Source organism: Chlorocebus sabaeus, chromosome 19, assembly GCF_047675955.1.
Source record: "Chlorocebus sabaeus isolate Y175 chromosome 19, mChlSab1.0.hap1, whole genome shotgun sequence".
Taxonomy (NCBI): domain Eukaryota; kingdom Metazoa; phylum Chordata; class Mammalia; order Primates; family Cercopithecidae; genus Chlorocebus; species Chlorocebus sabaeus.
In genome coordinates, this window is record NC_132922.1 from 22,163,325 (window position 1) to 22,178,216 (window position 14,892).

Here is a 14,892-nt window from a genome sequence, read left to right on the forward strand (position 1 = left end):
TTTTCCTGAGTAGCAATTGCTTAACATTGTTTCAGTTATAATGTAGTAAAAACTCTGTTTTAACTTGATCCACTCCAGCACCCTTAGATTTAAAAGTGCAAGGTATGTTTAATATCTAACACATAATAGACAGATAAGCACAGCCAGGGGTTGTCATCCAAAAGGTCACCTGCAAGGCAGTTTTGGAAGAGTCTATTAGAGGCTCAAATATAAATTTGTTGGAAAAATCAAAATTTGGATCAGTAGTTGATTCCTTGATTATAATTTTATTCTTTAAAGTTCTTTGTAAGTATTAGTTAATTCCAGTCCTGCTTTTTTGTTGTTGTTGTTGAGTGGTAGCTCTCCTTTTTCCCACTATTTCCTGTCCCCAATTTTTTTTTTTTTTCTTGAGACAGAGTCTTGGTCTGTCACTCAGGCTGGAGTGCAGTGGTGTAATCTCAGCTCACTGCAACCTCTGCCTCCTGGGTTCAAGCAATTCTCCTGCCTCAGTCTCCCCAGTAGCTGGGACTACAGGTGCCTGCCACTGCACCCAGCTAATTTTTGTATTTTTAGGTGAGATGGGGTTTTGCCATGGTGGTCAGGCTTGTCTCGAAGCGATCTGCCCATCTCGGCCTCCCAGAGTGCTGGGATTATAGGCATGAGTCACCGCACCCAGCCTTCCTCCCAATTTTATATATGGGAAACAACTAAGGCACAAAGATTGTCTTCCTGCAAAACAGCAAGACCTGGGGCTTCAACTGAGAGGAATTATAGTCCTTTTAAACTTGATATTTAGAAGAAGATAATCAAGAGGAAGTTGGTTATGTTACTTGCTTTCAGTATACATCATTCAGAGGTCAGAAACCATAAGGGAGAGAGAAATATCTATTAGATAAGCATATCTGAGTTCGGGGCTGTGGTGAGGACTCAGTTGTCAATGATGACAACCAGTAATTTTTGGTACTAGAATTTCACATCAAATGCCCCCACTTTACTGGAAGTGTATTGGGGAACTTTGATAATCTTAAAGAAGCCAGTGATTTTCTTTTGAACATTTCTCCATTTATTTTCAGCCTTCTACTAGTCGAAAGCGGCCCCATGAAGGGGAAGCTGAGGGTGCCGAGACCACAAAGCGCCTGGCTGTGTGTGCTGCTGTATTGTGAACTCCGTGGTTTGAACATGAAAGAAATGTACCTTCTTTCACTCTGTCATCTTTCTTTTCTTTAAGTCCATTTTTTATAATTTGTATTTTAATTATGGGAATAATTGCTTTTTCACAGTCACTGATGTACAAATAAAAACCTGATGGAACCTGGGCTTTGTGCTTCTGCTTGATAATTGGTTCTTTAGTGGAATGGCTTTATTATTTATTTATTTGAGATAGAGTCTCACTCTGTTGCCTAGCCTGAAGTGCAGTGGTACAAGCTTGGCTCACTGCAACCTCTGCTTCCCAGGTTCAAGCGATTCTTGTGCCTCAGCCTCCCGAGTAGCTGGGATTACATGTATGTACCACCATGCCCAGCTAATTTTTATATTTTTTGTAGAGACAAGGTTTTGCCATGTTGGCCAGCCAGGTCTTGAACTCTGGACCTCAGGTGATTCGCCTGCCTTGGTCTCTTAAAGTGCTGGGATTACACGCGCGAGCCATTGCGCCTAGCCTGAATGGCTTGTTTTTTTTTTTTTTTTTTTGAGACGGAGTCTCGCTCTGTCGCCCAGGCTGGAGTGCAGCTGCCAGATCTCAGCTCACTGCAAGCTCCGCCTCACAGGTTTACGCCATTCTCCTGCTTCAGCCTCCCAAGTAGCTGGGACTACAGGCGCCCGCCACCTCGCCCAGCTAGTTTTTTTTGTATTTTTTAGTAGAGACGGGGTTTCACCATGTTAGCCAGGATGGTCTCGATCTCCTGACCTCGTGATCTGCCCGTCTCGGCCTCCCAAAGTGCTGGGATTACAGGCTTGAGCCACTGTGCCCAGCTGGCTTTTTTATATTTAAAGTTGTTGTGTGCCTTTCATCTGGAACTACACCTTGGCTATCACTAGGCAGGTTTCCCAGGATGTCACCCTGGTCTCAGCCTGTGAGAGCCGAATACAAATTCTAAGGATCCCTTGGAAAGTTCCAGGGAAAGGAACATAATGAGGTTGGGGGTGGAGTTTGTAGAGACTGGCGGACTGGCTGCCAACATCTTCATGAGAACAGCAGGTACCTTGGTGCATAATAACAGGCCAGTTTATATTCTTATCCTCGCCCTCATAAAGATACAGGTCTACAGTCTCTGAAACCTTTGGGCTAGATAAGTTGTGAAATTTAATGATCCAATTTTAGGAAGATGATAAGGCATATCTGCTATGTGTATGTGTAGCACCCCAGTGGAGTCCTACACATGTGGAGTCCTACCCCAGTGGAGACCAAGCATGTTAATATTTCCACAGCAAATATTCACAGTAAGAGGGATAGAGAAAGATTATAGGTAGTTGCATATTGGTTCTTATCAGTCTTTTCTTCCAAAGGAGCTACAATGACTTGTTTTTGAGAGCTGTTTGGGTTTTGGAAGTGGAGATAAGGCCTATGGTTATGTCATGTTGACCCAACAGTGACCAGGGAGGCCCTGTGCGAAGACTTACCCTTGGCTGTTCTTGTCCTCACAGTGATTCTATGAGTGAGGTCCTCCAGCCACTGTCATGTCACAGGTGAGGAAACCAAAGTTAGAGGAGGAAGGTAACTTTTCCAGTGTCACACAGCTGGTAAATGGCAGAGGTGGGACCCAACCCAGGTCTTTTTGACTCTAAAACTAACGTTCCTTATTGTCCACTGAAACTGCTTTTATAACTTTGCTTGGTTGATGCTAGGACACTTTGTAGTTTGCTGGCGATGCCATGAATTGAGTGCCATGGTTCAAATGCCACTGGCAATTCAGTCAGGGCAGGGTCAAGGGCGCACAGCCGTTTCCTTAGGAAATGAGGTTGGTGGTTGGAAATTTCCATTAAAGGGTATTTAAGCATTCTGAGACTTGGCTGGCCTGGTGTAGGGGGTTTGGGAATTTAGGTGGTTTGCATGTTTAAAGGAATGAGGCTGAGATTGCCAAGTAGATGGGTTTTAGCTCATTTGAATATTTAATGTGGAGGCTGTGGTTTCCTGGGACATTTATCCCACTCGTGCAGAGTTAGCTGGCTTTTCTCTGTTTTGTTTCATTTCTTTTCTGTTTTCTTTTTTTTTTTTGTTTTTGAGATGAAGTCTCACACTTGTTGCCCAGGCTAGAGTGCAGTGGTGCGATCTCGGCTCATTGCAACCTCCACCTCCTGGGTTCAAGCGATTCTCCTGCCTCAGCCTCCCAAGTAGCTGGGATTACAGGTGCTCACCACCATGCCCAGCTAATTTTTTATTTTTAGTAGAGATCGGGTTTCACCATGTTGGCCAGACTGGTCTTGAACTCCTGAGCTCAGGCAATCTGCCCGCCTCCCTCCCAAACTGCTGGACACAGGCATGAGCCACCACGCCCTGCCACCCTTCTCTGTTTCTAGAGCATTTTATATTAACTCCCTCTCATGATATCTTCATAGTAGACTGAAAAATGGCCCCTCCAAAGTGTCCTCATCTTAATCCAAGAATATGTTCCTTTCCATGACAAAAGGGACTTTGCAGATGTGATTAAGCATCTTGAGACTGGAGCTTATCCTATGTTGCCTGTGGGTCCAGTGTCCCATCACAGTGTTTTGTTTTTGTTTTCTTTTTTTTTGAAATGGAATTTTTTGCTCTTGTTGCCCAGGCTGGAGTGCAATGGTGCAATCTCAGCTCACTGCAACCTCCACCTCCCAAGGTTCAAGCGATTCTCCTGCCTCAGCCTCCCGAGTAGCTGGGATTATAGGCGCTTGCCACCATGCCCAGCTAATTTTTGTATTTTTAGTAAAGATGCAGTTTCACCATGTTGGCCAGGCTGGTCTCTAACTCCTGACCTTGTGATCTGCCCGCCTCAGCCTCCCAAAGTGCTGGGATTACAGGCATAAGCCACCACGTCTGGCCCACAGTGCTCTTTTAAGAAGGACTCAGCAGTCAGGGGAGATGGCAATGTGATGATGACTGAATGTCTTAGTCTTTTTTGTATTGCTATGCAATATCTGAGACAGGGTAAGTTATAAAGAACAGGTTTATTTCTTACAGTTCTGGAGGCTGGGAAGGTCAAGATCGAGGGGCCCGCTTCTGGTGAGGGTCTTCTTGCTGTGTCATCCCATGATGGAAGGCATCACATCAAGAGAGAAAGGGGGTTGAACTCATCCTTTTATTTGGAACCACCTCCATGATAATTAACCCTCTGCTGAGATAACACCATTACTCTATTAATGAGGGCAGATCTTTCATGACCTAATTACTTCTTAAAGGTCCCATCTCTCAACACTGTTGCATTGGAGATCAAATTTCCAACACATGAACTCTGGGGGTCACATTCAAACCATAGCACTGTGCAGAGATTGGACTGGTGTGCTTTAAAAATGGAGGAAAGGGGCACAATCCAAGGATTATAGGTAACCACTAAAAACATGAAAAGGCAAGAAAATGAGTTTTCCCTTCAGAACCTGCTGAAGGAATCAGTCCTTTACAACTTGACTTTAGTCAAGTGAAACTGATTTGAGGCTTCTGACCTGTAGAACAATAAGATATTAAGTCTGTGTTGTAAGCCGATCAGTTTGTGGTAATTTGTTACAGCAGCCGTAGAAAACTAATTGACTCACCAATGTGAGAAATCAGCTGCTGATTTAAGGCTACCCAGCACCTACTTCCTCTCCTAATCTCACTCTAATATTCTCTTGGAGGAATTGTTTTCCCTGTCCCATCAAGTTATGGGAGATGGGGCCAGGTGTGGTGGCTCAGCAATCCCAGCACTTTGGGAGGCTAAGGCCGGTGGATCACTTGAGGTCAGGAGTTTGAGACTAGCCTGGCCAACATAGTAAAACCCCATCTCTACTAAAAATACAAAAAGTAGCTGGGGGTGGTGGTGGGTACCTGTAATCCCAACTACTCCAGAGGCTGTGGTACGAGAATTGCTTGAACCCAGGGGCAGATGTTGCAGTGAGCTGAGATCACACCACTGCACTCCAGCCTGGGGGACAGAGTGAGACTCCATCTCAAAAAAACAAAAACAAAAACAAAAAAACAAGTTATGGGAGAGGATGGGAAAGCAAAAGTATCTTTTGCACCTACCCCCACTCCCACCATTGCAAAGCTGAAGGGGTTCCTAGAGGCTTCTGCTGTGGAGCTGTTCCCACTGGCCCCCCAGCTGGAGGTGGGTTTAGGACTTTGAAACATTAACAAATGGAGCTGGGATGGCAATGACGAGAACAATATTGTGCTAAACTGAACTCTGCACTTCCTAACTTTGGCTTTGGGTAAATTACCTCAAATTGCTGAGCCTTTGTTTCCATATTTGTAAAATGGGTGCAGTAAGAGTACCAACCTCTTCTATGCTGTTTGGAGGAGGCAGGTCCATAAAGTACCTGGCATGTGGTAAGGGATTCATGAATGTTGGCTTCTATCATTAAGGGTGGGAGAACCACATAAGTAGCCAGAGTCATAGAAAGTTCTTGAGCCAGAGAAGTAAGATAATCTTTTCAGCTTTTTGTGCAGCATAAAAGGTAGGTAATTTGCTTGCCCTTGACCAAGCAAATCTGGGACTTGCCAGGCCTGGGGTGAATGGTGGGAACCCAGGTAGAGGGATATTTCTCATTGGCTGAATTAACTGTGACTCTGTTTTGCGGAGCAGCCAGGTTGCTTCATGGTGGACTTGCTGCATGCCTACATGATGGTGCCATGGATAGCTCTTGTTTGTGCCAGCCCTGTACCCGATACCTCTTGTGGTAACTGCATCCCTATTTTTCAGAAGGAAGCATCCCTCCTTCCACATTCCCATTTTCCCCATGTCCTTCTGGAGAGGATGACCCCAGCGCCTTCCTGAAGGGGCTTCATAGGCAGGTCTGGCCAAGCTTGGTGTGGTGATTGGCTCAGGCAGGGGCATGTGGCCCAAATGGGTCCAGTGGAAGTCAGCCCTGGGACTTTGGCTGCAACTATCAGGGAACAGCCTCCGCTTTCTTGGGCAGATGTGAGTTAGGAGCCGCTCAGGCCACTATGTGGAAAGAACTGCATGAGAATGAAGTAATCAAAGGGAAGCAAGCACTGAGAGATTAGAGAGACTTATGTTGTATAAGTGCCTGTATCCAGCTATGCCTGAAGTGAGGTACCACCCCAGGCCTTTTCAGTCATGCTATCAGTTTTGTTCCTTTTTTCTGTTTTACTCTTGGTGGAGTTTTTTGTTTTTTGTTTTTTTGTTTTTTTCTCGTTACTTGAATAAGAAAAATACCAGACTAGAAGGCTGGGTGTGGTGGCTCACACCTATAATCCCAGCACTTTGGGAGGCCAAGGCAGATGGATCACGAGGTCAGGAGTTCGAGATCAGCCTGACCAACATGGTGAAACCCCGTCTCTACTAAAAACACAAAAAAATTAGCCGGGTGTGGTGGTATGTGCCTGTAATCCCAGCTACTCAGGAGGCTGAGGCAGGAGAGTCGCTTGAACCTGGGAGGCAGAGATTACAGTGAGCTGAGATTGAGCCATTGCATTCCAGCCTGGGTGACAGAGCAAGACTCTGTCTCAAAACAAAAACAAAAACAACCCCCAAAAAACCAGACTAGTAAATGCAACCATTTACAAATTCCAAGAGACTCTTGAAGATTCTTTTTGTTACTAGGGAAAACATTCTCCGTTTTTCTGCCAACTTTAGGGTTTTCAGAGAAGTTTGGGGGAGAAAAAGAAAAGCAAAGATGTGGGAAGAAAGAGTCCTTCCAGCCCCAAGTTGGGCGAACTCCCGCCAGCTACTTATACCACAGGGTTTGGGAGCACAGCCCCTTTCATTAAACTTTAAGGAGTCTTGGATGGATAGGGTGGGAATTACACTAGTGAAACTCAGCTTTGTGTATGTCAGGCATTAGGCCCTGGGATATGCAGTCATGTGTTGTATAATGACATTTTAGTCAATGACAAACCACATGTAAGTCGGTGGTACCATAAGATGATTATGGAGCTGAAAAATTCCTATTGCTTAGTGACGTAGCCATTGTAATGTTAGGGTAACGCATTATTGTGTTTCTGGTGATGCTGGTGTAAACAAATCTGTGCTGCCAGTTCTATAAAAGCATAGCATGTACAATTACATACAATATATAATACTTGATAATTAACAACTATATTACTGGTTTATTTTTTTGAGACAGAGTCTTGCTGTGTCGCTCAGGCTGGGGTGCAGTGGTGTGATCTTGGCGCACTGCAACTTCTGCCTCCCAGATTGAAGCGATTCTTCTGCCTCAACCTCCTGAGTAGCAGGGATTGCAGGCACCCACCACCACGCCCAGGTAATCTTTGTATTTTTAGCTGAAATGGGGTTTCACCATGCTGCCTAGGCTGGTCTTGAACTCCTGACCTCAGATGATCTGCCCGCCTCAGCCTCCCAAAGTGCTGGGATTACAGGCATGAGACACTGCGCCTGGCTCTGGTGTATTTAGTATTTTTCATAATTTTAGAATGTATGTTTTCTATTTACATTAAAAAATAGCTAACTATAAAACAGCCTCAGGCAGGTCCTTCGGGAAGTAATCTGGAAGAAGAAGGCATTGTTATCACAGGAGATGACAGCTCCATGCATGTTATTGCCCAGGCTGTAGTACAATGGCAATATCTTGGCTCACTGCAACCTCCACCTCCTGGGTTCAAGCGATTCTCCTGCCTCAGTCTCCTGAGTAGCTGGGATTGCAGGTGCACACCATCATGACTGGCTAAGTTTTGTATTTTTGGCAGAGATGGGGGTTTCACCATGTTGGCCAGGATGGTCTCGAACTCCTGACCTCAAATGATCTGCCTGCCTCGGCCTCCCAAAGTGCTGGGATTACAGGTGTGAGCCACCAAGCCTGGCAAAAATTTTTAAATAAATGTCAGTAAGCTAAGGTTAATTTATTATTGAAGAAAAGCTTTAAAAAATTTTGGTGTAGCCTAAGCATATGGTGTTTATAAAGTCTACAGTAGTGTACAGTAAGGTCCTATGCCTTCACACTCACTGACTCGTCCACAGCATCTTCCAGTCATGCAAGCTCCTTTCATGGTAAGTGCCTTATACAGGAGTACCATTTAAAAATCTCTTATACTCGTCTCTTACTGTACCTTCTCTACGTTCAGGTACACAAGTACTTACCATTGTATTACAATTGCCTATAGTCAGTAAATATCATGCCGTACAGGTGGTAGCCTGGGAGCAATAGGCTAAGCCATACAGCCTAGGTGTGTAGTAGGCTATACAAGGCTACACAAGGTTCGTGTAAGTGCACTTTGCTGTTTGCACAATGACGCAATCACCTAAGGAGGCATTTCTCAGAACCATCCCATGATTAAGAGAGGCATGACCGTACAGTCATCATCTCCCTGAAAGCTCAGTCAACCCTGTGCAGTGCTACTGCCACACTCCCCTTTCGCACATGCGGAAATCAAGGATCTTTGGCTCCTCTAAATGACTTGTTCAAGGTTTCTCAGTTTTCAAGAGATGGAGGCGGGACTTGAATTGAGATTTCCCTTTCTTGAGAACCTGTGGTCCTTAACCATTAAAAACCACTTAAGAGGTCTTGTTTCTTGATCACTGCCTACTAAGTGCTAGGCGCGGTGCTGAGGCTTTCTCTTGATTATTACATTGAGTCCTTAGATTCAGGAGAAACAGGCCAGGTAATCTCAGCACTTTGGGAGGCCGAGGCGGGCGGATCACGAGGTCAGGAGCTGGAGATCATCCTGGATAACACGGTGAAACCCCGTCTCTACTAAAAACACAAAAATTAGCCGGGCGTGGTGGCGGGCGCCTGTAGTCCCAGCTACTCGGGAGGCTGAGGCAGGAGAATGGCGCTAACCCGGCAGGCGGAGCTTGCAGTGAGCGGAGGTGGCGCCACTGCACTCCAGCCTGGGCGACACAGTGAGACTCCGTCTCAAAATAAATAAATAAATAAAATAAATAATAATAAAAAAAAGAGTTAGGAGAAACAAGTCTCGAAGCCCTGACCCTAACACGCAAGGGTTAGTGGAGATGTGGGACTTGAACTCGGCTTCTCGGTTGAGTCTGGCTGTCTCCGGGATGCGAGCACGTGCTTGCACACCTCCACGATGGCGATCCCGCCCCCTTAGTGGCGTCCTTAGCTCGGACTTCTTGCGGGGAAGTCCCTCCTGGCCCGGACCCTCGTCCCAGTCCCCGCGTCGTGGGGGAAGCGAAAGGGGCAGTGTGGGGAAATGGCAGAGGGGTCGGGTGCGGGGTGTTCTGCAGACAGACAGGCGGCGGTGTGGAGCGAGGAACTGCGTGCTCACCCGCCGAGTTGGATGGGCCCGGCGGGGGTGGGCGAGACACTGGGAACAGCGGCCAGCTCCAGAGGGCGCGAGGCGGGGCGCGCGGGGAGGGGGCGCGGCGAACGCGCGCGTGCGCGGTGCGTGTGTGGGCCCGCGGGGGCGCGCGCGGTTGGGGGGGCAGTGAGGGTTGCCGCGGCGGCGCGCAGCACGGCGGGAACATGGCGCGCGGAACCGGCGCGCGCGCCTAGCTGGCGGGACCGTTAGCTCGAGGCGGACGCGGCCCGGGCCCCGTGGGGATGGAGCAGTCGCCGCCGCCGGCGCCCGAGCCGACCCAAGGGCCGACCCCAGCAAGGAACCGAAGGCGGCGGGAGCCCGAGTCGCCGCCGGCGTCGGCGCCGGTGAGTGCGTGAGGGGCTCGGGCCGGGAGACTTTCTTTGTGAAACTCCGGCGGTGGGAGCTGAGGCCGGGCCTCAGCTGCTGAGGAGCGTCTGCGAGGCGGAAGGCGTCTCGCAGTCCGGGTTCGATCCCAGCCGCGAGCCGTCAGGCGGCGGGACCTGGTGTGCCGCCTGCCTGCCTCAGTTTCCGCGAGAGTGTGTGTGGGTGTGTGAGGGTGTGTGTGGGTGTTGGCCTGCACTCACGGGGGTGGAGGGGGGTCGGTATACAGTCGGCGCCTAATGCGTGCGGCGCCTCCCTCTCACCCCAGCCCCCGTGGGGCGGAATCTGGGGGCCGGAGTCTACCTGAGCGGTAGGCGGCACCCTTGGGGAGACAGGTGTTGGGTCAGCCCGGAAGGCTCAGGTGCTACCTTTCCCGGGTGGGGTTTGTGAGGAGTGAGCTCTTCGTCCCTGGAGGCGAGCAAGTCTGTCGGTGGCTCATCACAGAGCGCTATTTTGGAAAGCGTTCCACCCACCTCAGCTTCGGGCTGTGTTTGGGTCACTAGTCAGGGGGAAGGATGCTGAGCGACATGGACTTTAGAGGTGGGGCTTCCGCTGGACGGGATGGCTCTGGGCTCTCGAGCTTACCCGCACCCCTGCCTCTCAAACCCGTTAGAGCGTAGGAATCATTAGGAGCGCCTGATAGAAATGCCACGGACTGTGTGGCTCACCAAAGCAGAGAAGCTGATTTTGAACTTAAGCTCCGAAGTTGTGATCAGGCGAGCTTGGCAAGCACTGTTTTAGAGAGTAGGCTTCCTGCGAGCAGGAGCCGGTTCTGTGTGTACCTCACCATGGCATCCTGGTACCTGACATGGTGCCTGGCACACGGTAGATGATCAGAAAATATCTGTAGAAAGTCTAAATTGTTAGGGAGAGTGCAACATAGGAGTTCTTGAGACATTTTCAGGAGCTTCTTGAGATTAATTTACAGTATGTGATTTATTTTACAGTACAGATTTATTTTACAGTATGTGATTTTTTCTCAGCTCCCAGTTTAACTTTTGTGATTGTTTTTAATGCCGTGTTTTCAGTATGTGCTAGGCAAAAGCAGGGTATATGTTGCTTAGTATGCACTATCCACTAGGCCGGGTGCAGTGGCTCACTCCTGTAATCCCAGCACTTTGGGAGGCGGATTGCTTGAGCCTAGGGGCTTGAGGCTGTAGTGAGCCAAGGAGTTAGAGACCAGTGTGGTAAACATAGCGAGACTCGTCTCCACAAAAAATGCAAAAATTAGCTGGGTGTGGTAGCGTGCACTTGCAGTCCCAGCTACTCTGGAGGCTGAGGTGGGAGGATCCTTTGAGCTCAGGAAGTCCAGGTTGCAGTGAGCCAGGGTTGTGCCACTGCATTCCAGCCTGGATAGCACAGCGAAACCCAGTCTCTTAAATGAGTAAAATACCTAAATGATTATGTGTACTCCAGCTAGGTTAAAATTAATTCCGAATCAAAATTCTAAATTAAAATATGCATGTTTGTTTCTCTTCATCATTTGGGAACACTAGGCTTTTAGGATTTCATTCCATTGAGGCAGGTAAATATCTACATTTTTGACAAAGCAAATAGGAATTACTGTTAATTCAAGAAAGTTGGCAGTTTGCTTAAACCTGAGTATTTGTAGTCTTTGTGATTTTTTTTAATTTTTAATTTTAATTTTTTTCTGTTTTTTGAGATGGAGTCTCACTCTGTCATCCAGGCTGGAGTGCAGTAGCACAATCTCGGGTCACTGCAACCTCCACCTCCTGAATTCAAGTGATTCCCTGCCTCGGCCTCTGGTGTAGATGGCATAACAAGGGTGCGCCACCATGCCCAGCTAATTTATGTATTTTTAGCAGAGAGGAGGTTTCACTGTGTTGCCCAGGCTGGTCCCAAACTCCTTGACCTCAAGTGATCTGCCCACCTCGGCCTCCCAAAGTGCTGGGATTACAGGCGTGAGCCATCACACCTGGCCTTATTTTTATTTTTATTTTTTTGAGACAGAGTCTCACTCTGTCGCCCAGGTTGGAGTGCTGTGGCATGATCTCCGCTCACTGCAACCTCTACCTCCCAAATTGCAGCAATTCTCATGCCTAAGCCTGCTGAGTAGCTGGGATTACTAGACCCGGCTAATTTTTTAAAATTTTTTTTAGTAGAGACGTGGTTTTCCTATGTTGGCCAGGCTGCTCTGGAACTCCTGGCCTCTAGTGATCCACCTGCCTCGTCCTCCCAAAGTGCTGGAATTACAGGCGTGAGCCACTGCTCCCAGCCAATCTTTGTGATATTTTGAAATTGAGGTTTATATTTTATTCAGAGTCAAAGCTAAAATAGAATTGTTTGAAAATTAATATTTCAGTAACTATTGTTTACATTAAGTTGAATTTTATTTTATTGGTTTCATTTCAGTAGGGTTTTAACTATTTTAAAAAATATATATGTATATAAAATGTTTTTTTTTTCCTGAGATAGTCTTGCTCTGTTGCCCAGGCTGGAGTGCAATGGCATGATCTTGGCCTCACTGCAGCCTCTGCCTCCCTGAACCAAGCAATGCTCTTGCCTCAGCCTCCCAAGTAGCTGGGATTACGGGTGCCCACCACCACGCCCAGCTAATTTTTGTATTTTTAGTAGAGATGGGGTTTCACCATGTTGGCTGGTTTGGTTTTGAACTCCTGATCTCAAATGATCCATCCTCCTCGGCCTCCCAAAGTGCTGGGATTACAGGTGTGAGCCACTGCACCTGACCTAAAAAATATTTTTAAAGATGGGTCTTGCTGTGTTGCCCCAGCTAGTGTTGAACTCCCAGTGTTGGCCTCAAGTGATCCTTCTGCGTCAGCCTTCGGAGTAGCTGGAAGCACAACTGTGAGCCACCACACCTAGCTTTTTAAAAATTTTCTAATAAAATTAATAGAGTTTCTTGTTTCACTGGACAAAATATGCATATATAGGAAGGCAAGACTTTTGGACTTGAGATTGCACCGAAGAAGAAAAATGGAAAAATTAGGCACTTTAGTCTCTCAGTGTGTTATTTTTGTAGCTTATACAGATATGTCGTTTTAAAGTGTCTTTAAAAAGCTTTATTTATTTATTTATTTATTTATTTATTTATTTAGAGACGGAGTCTCGCTCTGTCGCCCAGGCTGGAGTGCAGTGGCCGGATCTCAGCTCACTGCAAGCTCCGCCTCCTGGGTTCACGCCATTCTCCTGCCTCAGCCTCCTGAGTAGCTGGGACTACAGGCGCCCGCCACCTCGCCCGGCTAGTTTTTTGTATTTTTTTAGTAGAGATGGGGTTTCATCGTGTTAGCCAGGATGGTCTCGATCTCCTGACCTTGTGATCCACCCGTCTCGGCCTCCCAAAGTGCTGGGATTACAGGCTTGAGCCACTGCGCCCGGCCTAAAAAGCTTTATTGAGATAAAGATAAATGAGATAAATTCATCTACCATGAAATCAACCCCTTGAGTGCAGAATTTTGTGGTTTATAATATATGTTCACAGAATCGCACAAACAAGACAGGTATCTAGATACTTTCAGACCATTTTCATCAGTCCACAAGAAATCCCATACCCATTAGCAGTTATGGCTTATTCCCTTTTTTCCTAGTTCCTAGCAATAACTAGCCTACTTTCTGTCTCTGAGTTTAGCTCTTCTAGAGGTTTTCACAGAATGAAATCTTACTACATATGGTCTTTCATGATTGACTTATTTCACTTGGCACAGTGTTTTCAAGGTTTATCCATGCTGTAGCATATATCAGCACTTCATTATTTTTTAATGCTGAGTAATCTTTTGAATGGATATACCATATGTTATCAGTTCCTCTGTTGATAGGCACGTGTTTTTTTTCCGATTTCTGGCTATTATGAATAATGCTGCTCTGAACATTTGTGTACAAATTTTAGTGTGGATGCATATTTTCATTTCCCTTGAGTATATCCCTAAAGAATAGACTATCTGGGTCATATGATAATTGTTTAAGACTACAGGCACGTGCCACCACACCTGGCTAATATTTAAAAATTTTTTGTAGATAAGGGGTCTCGCAATGTTGCCCAGGCTGGTCTTGAACTCCTTGCCTCAAGAGATCTTCTTACCTCAGCCTCCCAGAAAGTGTTGGGATTATAGATGTGAGCCACTGCACCTATAAAAGAGGCATGAGTCTCTTTTTATATTTTTTTTTTTTTTTTTTTTTGAGTCAGGATTTCACTCTGTTGCCCAGGCTGGAGTGCAGTGGTGGGATCCCAGCTCACTGTAGCCTGGACCTCTTGGGGCTCAATTGATCCTCCCACCTCAGCCTCCTGAGCAGGTAGGACTACAGGGACGGCTAATTTTTGTATTTTTTGTAGAGATGGGGTTTTGCCGTGTTGCCCAGGCTGGTCTGGAACTCCTGGGCTCAAGTGGTCTGCCAGCCTCTGCCTCCCAAAGTGCTAGGATTACAGGCGTGAGCCACCACACCCGTTCTACTCTTTTGATAATGTTGTTTTGATGCCAAAAAAGTTTTTAATTTTGAGGAAGTCTAGCTTATCTGTTTTTTCTTTGTTGCTCATGATTTTGTTTTCATGTCTAAGAAGCCATTGCCAAATCTAAGGTCGTGAAGATTTATCCCTATGATTTACCCCTATGTTTTCTTCTAAGAGTTGTATGCTTTTAGCCCTTATATTTAGGTTGTTGATCCATTTTGATTTAATTTTTGTGTGTGATGTGAGGTGTGTGTGGTGTGTGGTCCAAATTCATTATTTTGTATATGGATACAAAAAGTTCTTCCAGCACTATATATTGAAAAGAGTGTCCTTTCCTTTATTGATGGTCTTCACGTCTTTTTTGAGAATCAGTTGAATATATATATAAGGTTTCATTTCTGGACTATAAGTTCTGTTCTCTTGACCAGTATTTCTTTCTGTCTTTATGCCAGTACTACACTGTTTCATTACTGTAGCTTGGTAATAGGTTTTGAAATTAAGTGTAAGTCCTTTAACTTTATTCTTTTTCAAGACTGGCTATTCTGGATCCCTTGTATTTCCAAATGGATTTTAGGATCAGCTTATCAATTTCTGTAAAAAAGACAGCTGGGATTTTTTACAGTGATCATGTTTTACCTAATTTTTTTTTTTTTTTTTGAGTCAGAGTCTCGCCATCACCCAGGCTGGAGTGCGGTGGTGTGAT

At 46.3% G+C, this 14,892-nt stretch overlaps 2 protein-coding genes across 5 annotated transcripts in view; both read left to right on the top strand.

Annotated features, from left to right (window-relative positions):
• CHEK2 (checkpoint kinase 2) overlaps positions 1–1,295 on the top strand; it is a 52,048-nt gene extending 50,753 nt beyond the window's left edge. For both annotated transcript variants that reach the window (XM_073006839.1, XM_038006296.2), the window contains exon 15: positions 1,053–1,295. In XM_073006839.1, coding sequence (XP_072862940.1) covers positions 1,053–1,142 — 90 coding nt within the window. In that variant the 3' untranslated portion in view covers positions 1,143–1,295. The remainder of the gene's footprint in view (positions 1–1,052) is intronic.
• Positions 1,296–9,510: 8,215 nt separating this feature from the next.
• The window catches only part of TTC28 (tetratricopeptide repeat domain 28), a 711,882-nt gene continuing 706,500 nt past the window's right edge, over positions 9,511–14,892 (top strand). For 2 of the 3 annotated variants that reach the window (XM_073006849.1, XM_073006850.1), the window contains exon 1: positions 9,511–9,729. In XM_073006849.1, coding sequence (XP_072862950.1) covers positions 9,628–9,729 — 102 coding nt within the window. In that variant the 5' untranslated portion in view covers positions 9,511–9,627. The remainder of the gene's footprint in view (positions 9,730–14,892) is intronic. The other variant, XM_073006851.1, reaches the window with a different exon arrangement.